The 17,258-nt window shown below is 43.7% G+C and overlaps 1 protein-coding gene across 5 annotated transcripts in view; it reads left to right on the top strand.

Annotated features, from left to right (window-relative positions):
• Nucleotides 1-17,207, top strand: part of LOC124003932 (suppressor of tumorigenicity 7 protein homolog) — an 82,982-nt gene extending 65,775 nt beyond the window's left edge. For all 5 annotated transcript variants that reach the window (XM_046312587.1, XM_046312613.1, XM_046312597.1 and 2 more), the window contains 14 exons: nt 2,970-3,052; nt 4,464-4,623; nt 5,467-5,521; nt 6,356-6,471; nt 6,845-6,920; nt 7,400-7,554; nt 7,737-7,834; nt 8,394-8,508; nt 8,934-9,006; nt 9,328-9,430; nt 10,427-10,577; nt 10,882-10,974; nt 13,951-14,093; nt 16,792-17,207. In XM_046312587.1, the coding sequence (XP_046168543.1) occupies nt 2,970-3,052; nt 4,464-4,623; nt 5,467-5,521; nt 6,356-6,471; nt 6,845-6,920; nt 7,400-7,554; nt 7,737-7,834; nt 8,394-8,508; nt 8,934-9,006; nt 9,328-9,430; nt 10,427-10,577; nt 10,882-10,974; nt 13,951-14,093; nt 16,792-16,887 (1,517 nt within the window). In that variant the 3' untranslated portion in view covers nt 16,888-17,207. The remainder of the gene's footprint in view (nt 1-2,969; nt 3,053-4,463; nt 4,624-5,466; nt 5,522-6,355; nt 6,472-6,844; nt 6,921-7,399; nt 7,555-7,736; nt 7,835-8,393; nt 8,509-8,933; nt 9,007-9,327; nt 9,431-10,426; nt 10,578-10,881; nt 10,975-13,950; nt 14,094-16,791) is intronic.
• The last annotated feature ends 51 nt before the right edge of the window (nt 17,208-17,258 follow it).

The raw sequence follows: 17,258 nt of genomic DNA, 5'->3' as shown, positions 1-17,258 counted from the left end.
GGGTACAAGTGGTCAGAAAGTTACTTTTTAGAGTCCCAAAACATTCAGGAGACATTCAGGAGAGAGTGCATTTTGAATGCGCCACCCTACCACGAGCCTTCTATGTCTTCATCACTGAAAAAGATTAATGGTTGAGTTTGATATAATTTGAAAGCTTAAAAACATGGTTGTCAAACTGTTTTATGATTCATAAATAAAACATTATTTTAAGATTAAATGTACATTTTCTACAAATGCATAAATTCTCCCCCCCAAAACAATCTTAATGTTCATTTACAGTACCAGTCAAAAGGTTTGACACATCTACTTATTCAAGGGTTTTTGTTTATTTTACTATTTTCTACATTGTAGAATAATAGTGAAGACATCAAAACTATGAAATGACACATATGGAATCATGTAGTAACCAAAAAAGTGTGAAACAAACAAAATATATTTTAGCTTCTTCAAAGTAGCCACCCTTTGCCTTGATGACTGCTTTGCACACTCTTGGTATTCTCTCAGCCAGCTTCATGGGGTAGTCACTTGAAGTGCCTTTCCAACCGTCTTGAAGGAGTTCCCACATATGCTGAGCACTTGTTGGCTGCTTTTCCTTCACTCTGCGGTCCAACTCATCCCATACAATCTCAATTGGGTTGAGGTCGGGTGATTGTGGAGGCCAGGTCATCTGATGCAGCACTCCGTCACTCTCCTTCTTGGTCAAAAAGCCTTTACACAGCCTGGAGGTGTGTTTTGGGTCTTAGTCCTGTTGAAAAACAAATGATAGTCCCAATAAGGGTAAACCAGATGGAATGGCATATCACTGAAGAATGCTGTGGTAGCCGTGGTGGTTAGGTGTGCCTTGAATTATAAATAAATTACAGACGGTGTCACCAGCAAAGCACCCCCACACCATCACTCTTCCATGCTTCACGGTGGGAACCACACATGCAAAGATCATCGGTTCACCTACCCTGCGTCTCACGAAGACGGTTGGAACCAAAATTCTCACATTTGGACTCCTCAGACCAAAGGACAGATTTCCACCAGTCTAATGTCCATTGCTCGTGTTTCTTGACCCAAGCATGTCGTCTTCTTATTGGTGTCCTTCAGTAGTGGTTTCTTTACAGCAATTTGACCATGAAGGCCTGACTCCTCTGAACAGTTGATATTGAGATGTGTCTGTTACTTGAACTCTGAATCATTTATTTGGGCTGCAATCTGAGGTGCAGTTATTTGCCGATTTCTGAGGCTGATAACTCTAATGAACTTATCTATCTTCTGCGGCAGAGGTAACTCTGGGTCTTCCTTTCATGAACCAGTTTCATCATAGCGCTTTATGGTTTTTGCGACTGCACTTGAAGAAACTTTCAAAGTTCTTGACATTTTCCGGATTGACTCACCTTAAAGTAATGATGGACTGTCTTTCTCTTTGCTTATTTGAGCTGTTCTTGTCATAATATGGATTTGGTCTTTTACCAAATAAGGCTTCTTCTGTATACCACCAATACCTTGTCACATCAACTGATTGGCTCAAACGCATTATTAAGAAGGAAAGAAATTCCACAAATGAACTTACGAAAGCACACCTGTTAACTGGAATGCATTTCAATTGACTACCTCATGAAGCTGGTTGAGAGAATGCCAAGAGTGAGCAAAGCTGTCATCAATGCAAAGGGTGGCTACTTTGAAGAATCTCAAATATTTTGGTTACTACATGATTCCATGATTACTACATTATATCATAGTTTTGATGTCTTCACTATTATTCTACAATGTGGAAAATATTCCAAATAAAGAAAACACTTGAATGAGTAGGTGTGTCTAAACTTTTGACTGGTACTGTATGTAGGCTTAAACCCTATTTTACCTGCTCTGAGGTGTTGTTATGCTCATCATCGGTTGAGACACAGCAAACTCTTGAATACAAGGTGGGTGTCGTGTTTTGACTGATAAATGTACTAAAATGTGAATAAAGCTACAATATCAACTTTAAAATGTTACCACAAAGATGGTTGGAGGTCCACACATGAGTGAGAATATCCATTGTTATAAGTTAAACTGTCAATATATATATGCCATTTAGCAGACGCTTTTATCCAAAGCGACTTACAGTCATGTGTGCATACATTCTACGTATGGGTGGTCCCGGGAATCGAACCCACTACCCTGGCGTTACAAGCGCCATGCTCTACCAACTGAGCTACAGAAGCTAGAATAGACAGCGTGGGGGATCGATGGACATCTTACTGGTAGTAATTGAAAGTTAAATTTCATTAAATGTTAATGGTATGTATACCAGCTAAATTGCAGGGGTCTGAAGGGATAGGTCCATTCTATGAATTCTCTTTCTATGATTGAAATGAAACACACCCTGTATTCAAGAGTTATGCGGTGTCTCAACTGATGATGGGAATAACACAAATATATCAGATGTCAAATAGGGTCTAAGCTACAACATTTGTGAAAATGAGAAAAATCGGAATTCATACGTTTAGATAATTGACAATTAAACAACAAATAAATATATATTTTAAACATTTTTTCAATAAATCCTTGAATAGCAAGACAACCCTGTTTGTAAGCTTTCAAATGAAATCAAACTCAACTGTTTCTCTTTTTCAGGGATTAAGATGTGGACGTTTCGTTGTAGGGCAGGGTATGCGAGATGGGTCAACTTTGAGCACCAACATTTCCTAAATGTTTTGGCATTCAGGTCCGAGAGGTCGCTTTCCGACCACTTCCACCATGGGCAAATGTGTGAAAGGTTTCTTTCAAATCAAAAGGTGTGCAGTCCGAAAATGATTGAAATCAGATGGAACGACCCTACCGTATCATAGCTAGATGGAATATAGCCTAATATAATGGTAATAAAAGGGATTTATGCTACAATACAGCTTTGTTAAATTCTTATTCGAAATGTGTTTTTGCCTCTCTTTTTTTTACAGAAATGCTAACAGTGTTTGTGTTTTTCTGTGTCTCCTCTATAGTAAGCATGTTTCTGAACACCCTAACCCCCAAGTTCTACGTGGCTTTGACGGGGACCTCCTCCTTGATATCTGGACTCATACTGGTAAGTTCATAATATTATGCCATTTAGCACGTTTATCCAAAGCGACTTACGTACGTACATACATTTTATAATATGATAATCTATGCTATTTAGCAGACCATTTTATCCAAAGCAACTGACTTACAGCACAGGGAGTGCGTAGCCTACACTACACTTACATATTATGTGAAGCCAGTGGGAATTGATCCCACAACACTGGTGTTGCTATCGCCGTGCTCTTGCCACCTGAGCCACACAGGATCACCAAGTTGAGCCCTCATTTGTCTAGTACAGGGATTGAACTGTGCTGCAGTGTGTCTTCCTTACAAGGAGAAGAAAAAGAGAAGAGCTACAAGCTAGCGAACCCCCGTTCCTCTCTCCGTAGACTGGCCAGTTTGTTTAGCCGCCTGGCAATGACGACGAGTCTCACAGGCCTCTGAATGTGTCCTATGAATAATTACAGCGGAGAAGAAATTCTGTGTACTGGGCTCGGCTGTGATGTGTTGCAATACAGATGCATATCAGTTATATGAATTACAGTCAGTGGAGACCGGAGAGGTTTAGATAATTGAGTGGTCACTTTAGGACAGTACGTTACTCCATCGACCAGCTCTAGACGTAGCCTAGATACGAAAGCGATACCGTTGGTGTGTGTGGATTAAGACCATTCAAACCATTAAGGTCGAGGAGTGTTTGCGGACACGGAGTCTGAGTTGCACGTCGGGGGCATCTAGTCTTGATTAGGGCTGAAACAGAAGTATCTGATGTGTTGATTGCCTGTGTGCAACCTCTGTATAAATGTGTATCGGACGTGCAATTTGTCTCATAATCTCAGTATTTAGACCTCTGACTTCCAAACATTATGCTATGTTAGTTTGGGTTATGTTGTACTTAAAGCGGCATACCAAAATAAGACACTATTACAACGTCTCAGTCGTATGAAGTAGCCCAAATGGTATTGGGAGTGAATCGGCGGATTGAAATGTTTTTTTAACCTTTTCTTTTATTTATTTAACTAGGCAAGTCGATTAAGAACACATTCTCATTTACAATGACGGCCTACCAAGAGTCAAAAGGCAATCCTGTTGGGGCGGGGGATTAAAAATGTAGGACCAAGAGACCGGTCTCTCTCGACATAGTAACACAACACGACGACAACACATTGTAGCAGCACAACATGGTAGCAGCACAAGCATGGTACAAACAATGTTAGGCACAGACAACAGCACGAAGGGCAAAAAGGAAGAGACCACAAAAGATCAGGCGACGCAGACACAAGTGTCAGTAAGTGTGTCCATGATTGAGTCTTTGAATGTGGAGATGGAGATAAAAACTGAATAGAACACATACATATAAGTATCATGTTGTTTCTCTATGGCTCTAACCCTGCTGAATCATCCCTGAACGAACTGCCTCCTGTCTGTCCCATCAGATATTTGAGTGGTGGTACTTCAGGAAGTACGGTACTTCCTTCATCGAGCAGGTGTCAGTGAGCCACCTGCGCCCTCTGCTGGGCGGCGTGGACAACAGCTCCCCAACCAACTCCAACAGCAGTAACGGCGACGCAGACTCCAACCGACAGAGTGTGTCCGGTAAGACTCTGAGATTTACTAGATAGGTAGAGCATTCGCTAGATATAAACAATTATTTACTGGAGAGATATATATGTAAATGCTCCATCTAGTGTTTATGCTAGAGCAGTGGTTTCCAGCCCGGATTACTAAACCCCCTGAAGTGTACCTGGCCTATCCACAGGGGGTACTTGGAAGACTCATGAGATCATATCACTGGTAAAATGCACATGAGGGAGTACTTCAGGGGTACTCTGGGCAGAGCAGAATTCAGTTGGTGGTACAGTAACTGACAAAAGGGTTGGGAACCGCTGTGCTCGAGCGTTTACTACAGCCAGAAGTATAGAGACGCAACCCAGCTCACTTAGTAGAGGTACCAGATAGAGCATTTACCATATAAGTCTTCTTTGTTTTGCCCACACACTTGATTAGAGGTAGGGCCTACGACAGCTAAATAGAGCGTTCAGTACCATAGAGAGCCATATTGTTCGTTCCCACACCAATAGGAAATCCAATGCGTGTGTTTTTTGTTGGGTTAAATGGATTATCTGGGCCATGTTGAATCAACACGGCATGACTGGAGAAATGGCTTTATAATGATTTGCTGTTGTAATCCCTCTGTCTGGTAAAGGAGAGTGATTTTAAGATGACAACTGGCTAGTGGTGTTTTATTTGTGGATTTGGGACGCAGTCTGGTAGTACGGACCTAAAGTTTATAGACTCTATGAGATGGTCTTACTGTAAGCTACTTTAGTGTAGGAATATCATGATGTACACTTGATGCCTAGCTTGCTCAGAGGTACACTTAGGACTCTACTTTGTCTGACACACCCAAACAATGTCTTTCTCCTTTTGTTCCCCCAGAATGTAAAGTATGGCGAAATCCACTGAATTTATTTCGAGGGGCGGAGTATAACCGGTGAGTCACATGAGCCCTCACCCTTTCTGGCTCTCTCCTCCCTCACTCTCCATTTTGTTTTCTTCTCATCTCCCTCTCTCTCTCTCTCTGTCTCTCCCCGTCTATCTCTGTCTCTCCCTGTCTCTCTCGGTCGCCCTCTCTCTCGGTCTCTCCCTGTCTCTCTCTGTCGCTCTCTCTCTCTGTCTCTCTGTCTCTGTCTCTCCCTGTCGCTCTCTGTCGCTCTCTCTCTCTGTCTCTGTCTCTCCCTGTCTCTCCCTGTCTCTCCCTCTCTCTCTCTCTCTCTCTCTCTCTCTCTCTCTCTCTCTCTCTCTCTCTCTCTCTCTCTGTCTCTCCCTGTCTCTCTCTGTCTCTGTCGTCTCTCTCTCTCTCTCTCTCTCTCTCTCTCTCTCTCTCTCTCTCTCTCTCTCTCTCTCTTTGTCTCTCCCTGTCTCTCTCTGTCGCTCTCTCTAGCTCTCAACCTCTGATCTGTTGTTTTCTTCACTCTTTTCCAACCTGTTTTCTGTTCTTCCCTCATTCCCTCTCTCTGTTTCTCTGCCCTGCTATGTGTTCCCGCTCTCTCTCCCTGGAGAATTGGTAGCAATGGCTGGGGCTGATATGCTGTCCCATGGTGTCAGCTTTAATGCCAACAGGTTGAGAGAATCCCTGCCTCACCAGGAGCCCACACTCATAAATTAGATCAGTGCTGCCTCGTGACTCCTCATCAGCTTTTTCCACCTCTCTTTTCTCTTTCGCTCTTCTCATCTGTCTTCTCTTCAACCTACCTCTCTCTTTCTCTCTCACGCCCCCTAGACTTAAAAAAAAAAACGTAACTGTGTGTGTGCGCGCGCCCTCCAGGTATACGTGGGTGACGGGCCGAGAGCCACTCACGTACTACGACATGAATCTCTCGGCACAAGACCACCAGACCTTCTTCACATGTGACTCGGACCACCTCCGGCCAGCTGACGCCAGTAGGGAACACAGAGACACACGCACGCACACACACACACATTCACACACACACACACACACATTAACACACACACATTCACGCACGCACACACATTCACACAGACACACACATTCACACACGCGCACACGCACACACACGCACATTCACACATGCGCAGACACACACACACACACACACACACACACACACACACACACACACACACACACACACACACACACACACACACACACACACACACACACACACACACACACACACACACAGTCAATCTCACCCCATCTCCAGGAAGCTTTGATTCATGTTCACAAGTGTTGTCATCGTGACCTCTCTGACCTCAATAACACAAACTAACGTGTTTGTGTCTTCAGTAATGCAGAAAGCGTGGAGAGAGAGGAACCCACAGGCACGCATCTCTGCCGCACACGAAGCCCTTGAACTAGAGGAGTGAGTAGTGCTTATTTCACCTACAGCACTATCATGCCGTGTAACGTGGTTGGCCTCAGTTCACTCATGCGTGTAAATAATCCCATTATTTCTCCACAAGGACTCTTCATTAATAAATCATTCGTAAATATAATTTCACCTCAATTGACTGAAGTGAAGTGGAATCAACCACATCTCTGCCAGGTCGCAATTGTAAATGAGAACTTGTTCTCAACTTGCCTACCTGGTTAAATAAAGGTGAAATAAAAAATAAAATAAAAATCTCTGCTGTATACAACCCGAATGAAAAATGTGTTTGTAGCTAATATAGTAGGTTATTGGCCTACCTCTGACTTGTGCAAACAGCAGATTTGCACATTACTATCTTCTTTTATTATATTTTTGCTTAGTGCAGGTACTTGGTCTCCCCCTGTTGTATCCTCCAGCTATGCCATCTTCTGCTGTGTCCCCCCCCCCAATTCTCTCTCTGTTCCTCTCAGCTGTGCGACAGCGTACATCCTGCTGGCAGAGGAGGAGGCAACCACCATCGTAGAGGCAGAGAAGCTCTTCAAACAGGCCGTGAAGGCAGGAGAAGGTTGCTACAGACGCAGCCAACAGCTTCAACACCACGGAGCGCAGTATGAGGCACAGCACAGTGAGTAGAGTACATACACACACGCAGTCGGACATACGCACCCGCACTCAAACGCTTACATATACGCAAATAAATGCATTCGTGGGTACGCACTGACGGATTCGTCTGAATGTGCATGTGTCTGTAAGCATGTGTCCGTGTGTCTGTTACACCAGCTAAAATAACTTTGCTGTGTCTCTCAGGAAGGGACACCAATGTTTTGGTATACATTAAGAGGAGACTGGCCATGTGCTCTAGAAAGCTGGGACGAACCAGAGAAGCTGTCAAAATGATGAGAGACGTAAGTACAGTATACGCCAAGCTGCCAGGGTGTTACAGGTGAATCCTAGTTTCCACTTTAGTTTGAATGTTCAGTTAGTCCAAGGGGGGGTGGAACTAAGTGAAAATTGTACTTGAGTGACAGTTAGGATTTGCCCCGTTTTTATATGCCACGATACATTTTCAATGGTGATATTCTCTGATATTCATTCAATTGGGGGTATTTGATAAGGACACGTATCAGTAAATGTAAAAAAATATATTTAAAAATCTAATAAATTCTACCATCTCAGATAGACCATGTAGGCCTGATGGGGGCCTGTGGATGGGGGGGTTTGAGGTAGCCTGATCCCAGATCTGTTTGTGCTGTCACATGCCATCCCTTATGGTCATTGTCATGCCAATTCTGCCATGACGGTAAAAAGGGGATGACGACAAGGCAGCACAAACAGATCTGGGACCAGGCTAGGTCTGAGGCTGTGTGGGACTGGGCGGGGGTGAACTAAAACTCATGTTGCTGACTGTGTTGTGTTTCACTGCCTGTCCGGTATTACATGTAACAACAGTTGTATGTTTTCCAGTTAATGAAGGAGTTCCCTCTCCTCAGTATGTTCAATATCCATGAGAACCTGCTGGAGTCGCTGCTAGAGCTACAGAACTACGCAGACGTACAGGCCGTACTAGCCAAGTACGACGGTAGGACACACACACACTGGCGCGCGCACACACATGCACACAGTGAGTGAAAAGAGTCCACGTTAATCGTTGCTTATTGGTGACGCCCGAATGCTTCTATAACAGACATCTATGCAGCGCTAACAATGTCACTTGTGGTTGTATTTCTGTGGATTAGACGACCAGCCGCAAGGGGAAGTTTGTATGACAGACATTCGATAACAAAAGTCATAAAATGCAAATAATTCGATAATAGATGAATACTTCTAACCGTTATGACTTGAAGTAAAGTGAGACTGTATTGTAGTAAAATTCTGACACCTTGTAAACCCTTCTGTGTCTTATCCCAACTGTCCTATTCTCCCCTGTCTACTGTCATTTCATTGTGTGTAATTGTTCTTTTTCCTCCACTTAACACTGTTCATGTCTGCTTTGTCTCCTCGCAGATATTAGTTTACCCAAATCTGCAACAATATGCTACACAGCAGCTTTGCTCAAAGCCAGGGCGGTATCGGACAAGTGAGTATCCTTTTACTACTGTTAAATTGGCACCAAGCGGAGTACCTGGATTAGTATTTAAAAGTTAGCCTGGGGCTATTTGTGCGACACAGAGAGAATGGTATTGAGTGATTTGCATTTTGGAATGGGTTAGGGGTAATTTTATTTTTAAATAGTTGTGTGTTGTGAAAACACTTTTTTCTTAGCCCTTATGCCTGCTGGCACGCACACGTTATCACTTTCATACACTCAATAATCCACATTCTCACACACACACACACTGATCCCCCACCCACCCACACACACACCCATCTTTGAGAGTGTCCTTTCTTCCCCATGCAGGTTTTCTCCAGAGGCAGCGTCGAGGCGAGGGTTGAGTACAGCAGAGATGAATGCTGTAGAAGCCATACACAGAGCTGTGGAGTTCAACCCACACGTCCCCAAAGTAAGGCACAACAATAGAGCTACGCACTTAACACTGCTAGCATTATTGCTACTGTACCTCCACACACTGAACACAAAAATATAAACACAACGTGTAAAGTGTTGGTCCCGTGTGTCATGAGCTGAAATAAAAGATCCCAGAAATGTTCCATTCTCTCACACACAGCTTATTTCTCTCAAATTCTGTGCATAAATGTGTTTACATCCCTGTTAGTGAGCGTTTCTCCTTTGCCAAGATAATCCATCCACCTGACAGGTGTGCCATATCAAGAAGCTGATTAAACAGCGTGATCATTACACAGGTGCACGTCGGACTGGGGACAATAAAAGGCCACTCTAAAATGTGCAGTTTTGTCACAAGATACAATGCCACAGATGTCGCAAGTTTTGAGGGAGTGTGCAATTGGCATGCTGACTGCAGGAATGTCCACCAGAGCTGTTGCCAGAGAATGTAATGTTAATTTCTCTACCATAAGCCACCTCCAAAATCGTTTTAGAGAATTTGGTAGTACGTCCAGCCGGCCTCACAACCGCAGACCACGTGTAACCACGCCAGCCCAGGACCTCCACATCCAGCTTCTTCACCTGCAGGATCATCTGAGACCAGCCACCGGGACAGCTGATGAAAATGAGGAGTATTTCTGTCTGTAAAAAAAAGGGGGGAAAAAAGCCTTTTTGTTGGGAGAAACTGATTCTGATTGGCTGGACCTAGCTCCCAAGTGGGTGGGCCTATGCCCTCCCAGGCCCACCCAGCCATTTGAAATCCATAGATTAGGGCCTAATTAATTCATTTCAATTTTGGTTTACTACTACTATTACAACTACTGTGCTTCTGATGGTGCTACTTAAATGAAATGCTGATTGATGTTCTCCAGGTTGTAAGATAACTGGTATAACTTTTGCATTAAAAAGTATGTATGTTTATGTTGTTGTTAATTTTCTATTGTCCCTGCTGACTCTCGCTATGACCCCCCCCCCTTTCGCTTTCTCTCCACAGTACCTGTTAGAAATGAAAAGTTTAATACTGCCTCCAGAGCACATTCTGAAGCGAGGGGACAGTGAGGCCATAGCCTACGCATTCTTTCACCTGCAGCACTGGAAGAGGGTGGAGGGGGCCCTTAACCTGCTCCACTGTACTTGGGAGGGCAGTGAGTAACACACACACACCATCCCCTTTACATTATATGCCATAACAGCTTATTGTGTTTCACATTTTGCCTTTACTCTGTAATATGCACATATACACACACACACACACACACACACACACACACACACACACACACACACACACAAACGTACACATTTCGAGGACAGCGATTACAATAAAACATTTTTAAAGTTTTTTCTCATGGTACTCCATTTTGATGCATAACCCCCTACTTCTTGGCTCAACACAAACATTTGTACATGACTACCTATTCTGAATGATTTGTCTTCTGTCCTCCCCAGCTTTTAGAATGATCCCCTACCCTCTGGAGAAAGGCCACCTCTTCTACCCATACCCCATCTGCACCGAGACCGCAGACAGAGAGCTGCTACCAAGTAAGAGACGCTCTGGATTCAAGTTTGTGTATGTATGTATGTATGTATGTAGGTATGTATGTAGTTATGTATGGACGGAGTGTACAAAACATAAATATTAAGTTGCACCCCTCCCCTTTTGCCCTCAGCACAGCCTCAATTCGTTGGGGCATGGACTCTACAAGGTGTAAAAACAATTCCACAGGGATGCTGGCCCATGTTGGCTTCCCGCAGTTTTGTCAGGTTGGCTGGATGTCCTTTAGGTGGTGGACCATTCTTGATTCACATAGGAACCTGCTGGGTTTTTCACGCTCAACATCGTTGCAGTTCTTGACACACACAAACCGGTGCGCCTGGCACTTACTACCATACCCAGTTCAAATGCACTTAAATATTTTCTTTACAATTCCCCTTCTGAATGGCACACATATGCAATCCATGTCTCAATTGTCTGAAGGCTTAAAAATTCTTATTTTCCCTGTCTCCTCATCGACACTGATTTGAAGTTGATTTAACAAGTGACATCAATAAGGGATCATAGCTTTCACCTGGATTCACCTGGTCATTCTATGTCATGGAAAGAGCAGGTGTTCCTAATGTTTTATACACTCAGTGTATGTGTGTGTACAGTGTGTTGACTGAGTTGTGTGTGAGGTGTACTCTTGGGTTAACATTCTCTGTCACTGCAACTGATTTCAGTCATATGGATGACGCATGAGGTTTGTGGGGGGGATTATTATTTTGGGTTAAAGGCCCAGTGCAGTCAATTCCTATATGTTTTCAAATAACTGCCCTTTTTCTGGCCCGCAAATAAATGTAGACAAACAAATCGGTCATAAAAAAGTCTGTGTGGCCCTCGAGTCAGAGTTTTCCCTCCGATCTGAGGATGACTTAAGTTTAAGTAATGGGATTTCTTTTAGCTTCAACCCCTCTGAACTGTGTGTGTGTGTTTGCGTGTATACAGTGTTGACTCTGACTATGTATCTCTCTGTGGAAGCTGTGTGTCATAAGGTGTTGTGGTGTACATTGTGTGTGTATACAGTACCAGTCAAAAGTTTGGACACAACTACTCATTCCAGGGTTTATCTTTATTTTTCCAATTTTGTAAATTGTATAATAATATTGAAGACATTAAAACTATGAAATAAGACGTATGGAATCATGTAGTAACCAGAAAAGTGTTAAAACAAATTAAAATGGGTTATTGATTCTTCAAAGTTTCCACCCTTTGCCTTGATGACAGCTTTGCACACTCTTGGCATTCTCTCAACCAGCTTCAGGAGGTAGTCACCTGGAATGCTTTTCCAACAGTCTCGAAGGAGTTCCCACATAAGCTGAGCACTTGTTGCTGCTTTTCCTTCACTCCACGGTTCAACTCATCCCATACCATCTCAATTGGGTTGAGGTCAGGTGATTGTGGAGGCCAGGTCATCTGATGCAGAACTCCATCACTCTCCTTCTTGGTCAAATAGCCCTTACACAGCCTGGAGGTGTGTTTTGGGTCATAGTCCTGTTGAAAAACAAATGATAGTGGAACTAAGTGCAAACCAGATGGGATGGCTTATCGCTGCAGAATGCTGTGGTAGCCATGCTGGTTAAGTGTGCCTTGAATTACAAATAAATCACAGACAGGTTCTTCAAAGTAGCCGCCCTTTGCCTTGATGACAGCTTTGTAGACTCTTGTCATTATTTCAACAAGCTTCATGAGGTATTCACCTGGAATGCATTTTAATTAACAGGTGTGCCTTGTTTAAAGTTAATTTGTGGAATTTCTTTCCTTTTTAATGCATTTGAGCCAATCTGTTCTGACAAGGTAGGAGAGGTACAAAGAAGATTTGGTAAAAGACCAAGTCCATATTATGGCAAGAACAGCTCCAATAAGCAAAGAGAAACAACAGTCCATCATTACTTTAAGACATGAAGGTCAGTCAATGCCGAAAAATGTCAAGAACTTGAAGTTTCATCAAGTACAGTCGCAAGAACCATCAAGCGCTATGATGAAACTTGCTCTCATGAGGACCTGCTGCATAGTATAAGTTCATTAGAGTTACCAGCCTCAGAAATTGCAACCCAAATAAATGCTTCAGAGTTCAAGTAACACACATCTCAACATCAACTGTTTAATTAAAGGATTCTACATGAATCAGGCCTTCATGGTCGAATTGCTGCAAAGAAACTACTAAAGGACACCAATAAGAAGAAGAGACTTGCCAAGAAACTCAAGCAGGGACATTAGACCGGTAGAAATCTGTCTTTTGGTCTGATGAGTCCAAATTTGCGATTTTTTTTGTTCCAACCGCGTGTCTTTGAGACGCAGAGTAGGTGAACGGATGATCTCTGCATGTGGTTCCCACCGTGAAGCATGGAGGAGGAGGTGTGGTGATGCTTGGCTGGTGACTCTGTTGGTGATTTATTTAGAATTCAAGGCACACAACCAGCATGGCTACCACAGCATTCTGCAGCGATACACCATCCCATCTGGTTCGCACTTAGTTCCACTATCATTTGTTTTTCAACAGGACAATGACCCAAAACACACCTCCAGGCTGTGTAAGGGGTATTTTACCAAGAAGGACAGTGATGGAGTGCTGGATCAGTTTACCTGGCCTCCACAATCACCCAACCTCAACCCAATTGAGATGGTTTGGGATGAGTTGGACTGCAGAGTGAAGGAAAAGCAGACAACACGTGCTCAGCATATGTGGGAACTCCTTCAAGACTGTTGGAAAAGCATTCCATGTTAAGCAGATTGAGAGAATGCCAAGACTGTGCAAAGCTGTCATGAAGGCAAATGGTGGCTACTTTGAAGAATTTAAATTATGTTTTGTTTTACACTTTTTTGGTTACTTCATAGTTCGATGTCTTCACCAGTATTCTACAATGTAAAAAATAAAGAAACCCACGAATGAGTGTCTAAACTTTTGACTGGTACTGTACGTTGTGTATAAAGTATGTACAGTGTGTTGATGCTCTCTTTGTATCTCTCTCATGTGGAAGCAGTGTTTCATGAGGTGTCGGTGTACCCTAAGAAGGAACTGCCATTCTTCATCCTGTTCACGGCTGGTCTCTGTTCCTTCACCGCCATGCTGGCCCTCCTCACACACCAGTTCCCCGAGCTCATGGGAGTCTTCGCTAAAGCCGTGAGTCTCCTGCACCGCTCTCACACACTATCCAGTTGCCTTTGTAAGTCAAATCCCCAATAAGGTTCTTTGCATTCAGATTCTTTGTACGGTGGCCATTCATTTGGTTGCGTTCATGTCCTGGACAGACTCTAACAATCATAGACCTGCCTTCGTCAAGTCTGGATGACAGGAGACTAGCCAAGCTCTATACAAGTTGCAACATCCTCTATCAATGTAAGTTCTTGTAGATCAGTGGTGAAGCGGGGAAGGAAATGAGTAAAAGACGCAGCCTCAGACTATTGAATCCACCCATGTAGAACCGACACAACTCCCTCTCCCATCTGCCAGTGGAGGGCTCTGTCCTCTCCTCTACCTAATGTTCTTCCTCAGTAGGCTTGTACTGTCTGATGCCACTCCCCTGGAATGTGTGTGAGCTCATGTCTCTGCTCCTGGTGTGACACAATCAGCAGCTACTATCTCCTCTGCAGGGGCTTGCTCTGACCCCACACTGGTTGGGTGCTGCCTGCGAAGAGCTGATGACACACACACACACATTTAAATACTTTATTTGAATTCACAAATCACATTACAGTCAAAGGATTCAAACATTTCAAAGGTCATGGATATCTGGACAGTTATGGATATAGAAAGTACCTTCTCCATACAGCTATGCTGCCCATGATCGCTGGCAACAGAGCAGTACCTTGCTAGCTGCTTTTCCTTTGCCCTATGCAGGCCTGCAACCTGAAGGTACTGTCAGCCTATGTACTTGGACGAAACTCCAAAATAGAACTCCCAAATATCAGCACCACAAGTGATAACCAAGGCTGTTCAGTCGTGACACAAAGGGCTGGTATTTCAGCAACTTGGCAGCAAAGTTCTGCTCCATGTAGGAGTACAAAAGAGCAACCCTCTTCCAAACTGAGCACCTCCCTCCGGCCTCCCCCCACAACAACAATATCGGCCATATTTGGTATACAAGAAAGCACATCATCGTCAACATCAAACCAGCCTCCTCTGACAAGAGAATGTTTGTGCATATGCACTGATGGTGGTACTACCTGCCTCACCTCACTAGCTAGATCAACAAGGTGGTCATGTCTAGCTATGTACAGGTAGGTCCTTGTATGAACGGCAACCATTCACTTGTGCGACAGACTCCATTACATTTGACTCATGTGAGATATAAGTGGATCATGGTTTGCAGGGTACCAGAGTGCTAGGTTGTGTTTTGTTGGTAGAACCTGCAGTCTCGCCTTAGCGATAAAGGTGAGACTGTCCTCACCAATAGCAGCGTTCTGGTATATGGAATGAGAGAAAGAACGGTCAGACACGTGTATACACATACACACAAGCTCACTGATACACTTCCAATACTTTGAAAGTGCACTCTTCTAAGACAAACTAATCAGCACCTGGTTTACACACCAGGGTTCAAACAGATGTGCCTTCTTCCTCACTCGCTTCCTTAAAGTAATTATCCAGTGTTTCCAGATTTCTATGAAATATGACATTTAATTATTTACGATATGAGTGAAATAGTTTTCCTTCCAAAAATGTCTACGTATGTTTTTCTGTGTTGGAATGGTGTCGGTGTACCCCAACAACAGACTTGTGTGGGCGGATACAGGTCATAAAAAACTGTGATTAGACTGGTGATTGGCCAGCTCATCCTCCTCAGGCCAGTTCATCCATCCGAGGAAATACCGGTAGCAAGCGTTTTTTCAAACGGTCTGTTATGAGATACAAGTTTAAGGTGGTTTTTCCTCCAATTTATGCTTTGGCCACAAATACGAGTATGTGATGAGTCAACAACAATATTTGGGTATGAGTTAACACAATATGAACTTTGAAGTGAGATTTTCACCGGACAGTTACTTTAAAGTAATCACTGATCTAATATGATTGAATTGATGAAAACACGACTTGGCTTTCACCTATAAGATCAGTGGCTTCTCCCAAGGAAGGGTGCATCTTCAAAGGGTTGGAACAGGGCCTCTTTCCCTCTTAGCGTGTAAACGAGGTGCTCGTTTCACCTCTCTCTCTCCCTGATGGCCTTTTTATCTGCCATCTGACTAAGCCGAACCTCCATGACCCGCAATCCCTCTGAGGGAGCCCCTATCCCCCACACTGCATGTTGCCAAAACACAGAGGAACGAGGGATGAGCAGAGAGAGAGAAAGAACACCTCTGAGAGAAGGGGGAGTTGAACGGGGGGCTGATCGAGAGAGTCAACCACCACTCTCAGGTGTTAGAACACAGCCAGTAGTCAACATACCCGGGAGAAAAGTTATGGTTCTGCCCCATAGAGCACAGTACCTCAACTGGCATGCTACTGTGCTCCTATCATGTTCCTCTAGCATTTGAGGTCATCGACAACACACACTACCTACATTGAGATGGCTACATTCTAAACTGGCATGTTATGGTGCTCCTACCACGGGCCTCTAACTAGCATTTGGGAGGCAGTCTACATTAAGTACCTTGAAATGTTCCGAAAAAGATCTGGTTCACGTTGGTTCCAGTAGGAATTGGCAGTAGGAAGTGTGTGTGTGTGTGTGTGTGTGTGTGTGTGTGTGTGTGTGTGTGTGTGTGTGTGTGTGTGTGTGTGTGTGTGTGTGTGTGTGTGTGTGTGTGTGTGTGTGTGTGTGTGTGTGTGTGTGTGTGTGTGTGTGGTCATGTGTTCTAACATCTTCTCTCTCGCTGTCTGTCTCTAGTTTCTTAGCACCCTGTTTGCTCCTCTGAACTTCATCATGGAGAAAGTGGAGAGCATCCTGCCATCCAGTCTGTGGCATCAGCTCACACGCATCTGACAGTGACCGGCCTCGCCCGGACTTGACTGACACACTCTTTGTGCCAATATCATGGATTAGACGGACAGTGAGGATGGATTGGAAGAAAAGGGAAACATGGAGTTCTGAATTGCTTTTGACTTTATTTGATATGTTTTCATTTTGTCTTCAAATCTCATGTAAAACCGTTTTTTTGTTGTACAAAAAAAGGTGATCAATTGTCATCATTAAAAAAGTGGAAAAATACATAAAATAAAGGACTTTTTGTGTATAGCAATGTCTAACCTGCCATTTTGATTGTGAAGCATATCAACATGAATAAATATTGGATCATAGCTGCAGGTTAGGTGACTAAACCGTGTTCTGTAACTGGCTGGTTGAGGAAAGGGGGG

Source organism: Oncorhynchus gorbuscha, linkage group LG02, assembly GCF_021184085.1.
Source record: "Oncorhynchus gorbuscha isolate QuinsamMale2020 ecotype Even-year linkage group LG02, OgorEven_v1.0, whole genome shotgun sequence".
In the NCBI taxonomy this organism is placed as follows: Eukaryota; Metazoa; Chordata; class Actinopteri; order Salmoniformes; family Salmonidae; genus Oncorhynchus; species Oncorhynchus gorbuscha.
Note: the sequence above shows the minus strand (reverse complement) of the source record. Positions and strands in the feature narration are given on the sequence as shown.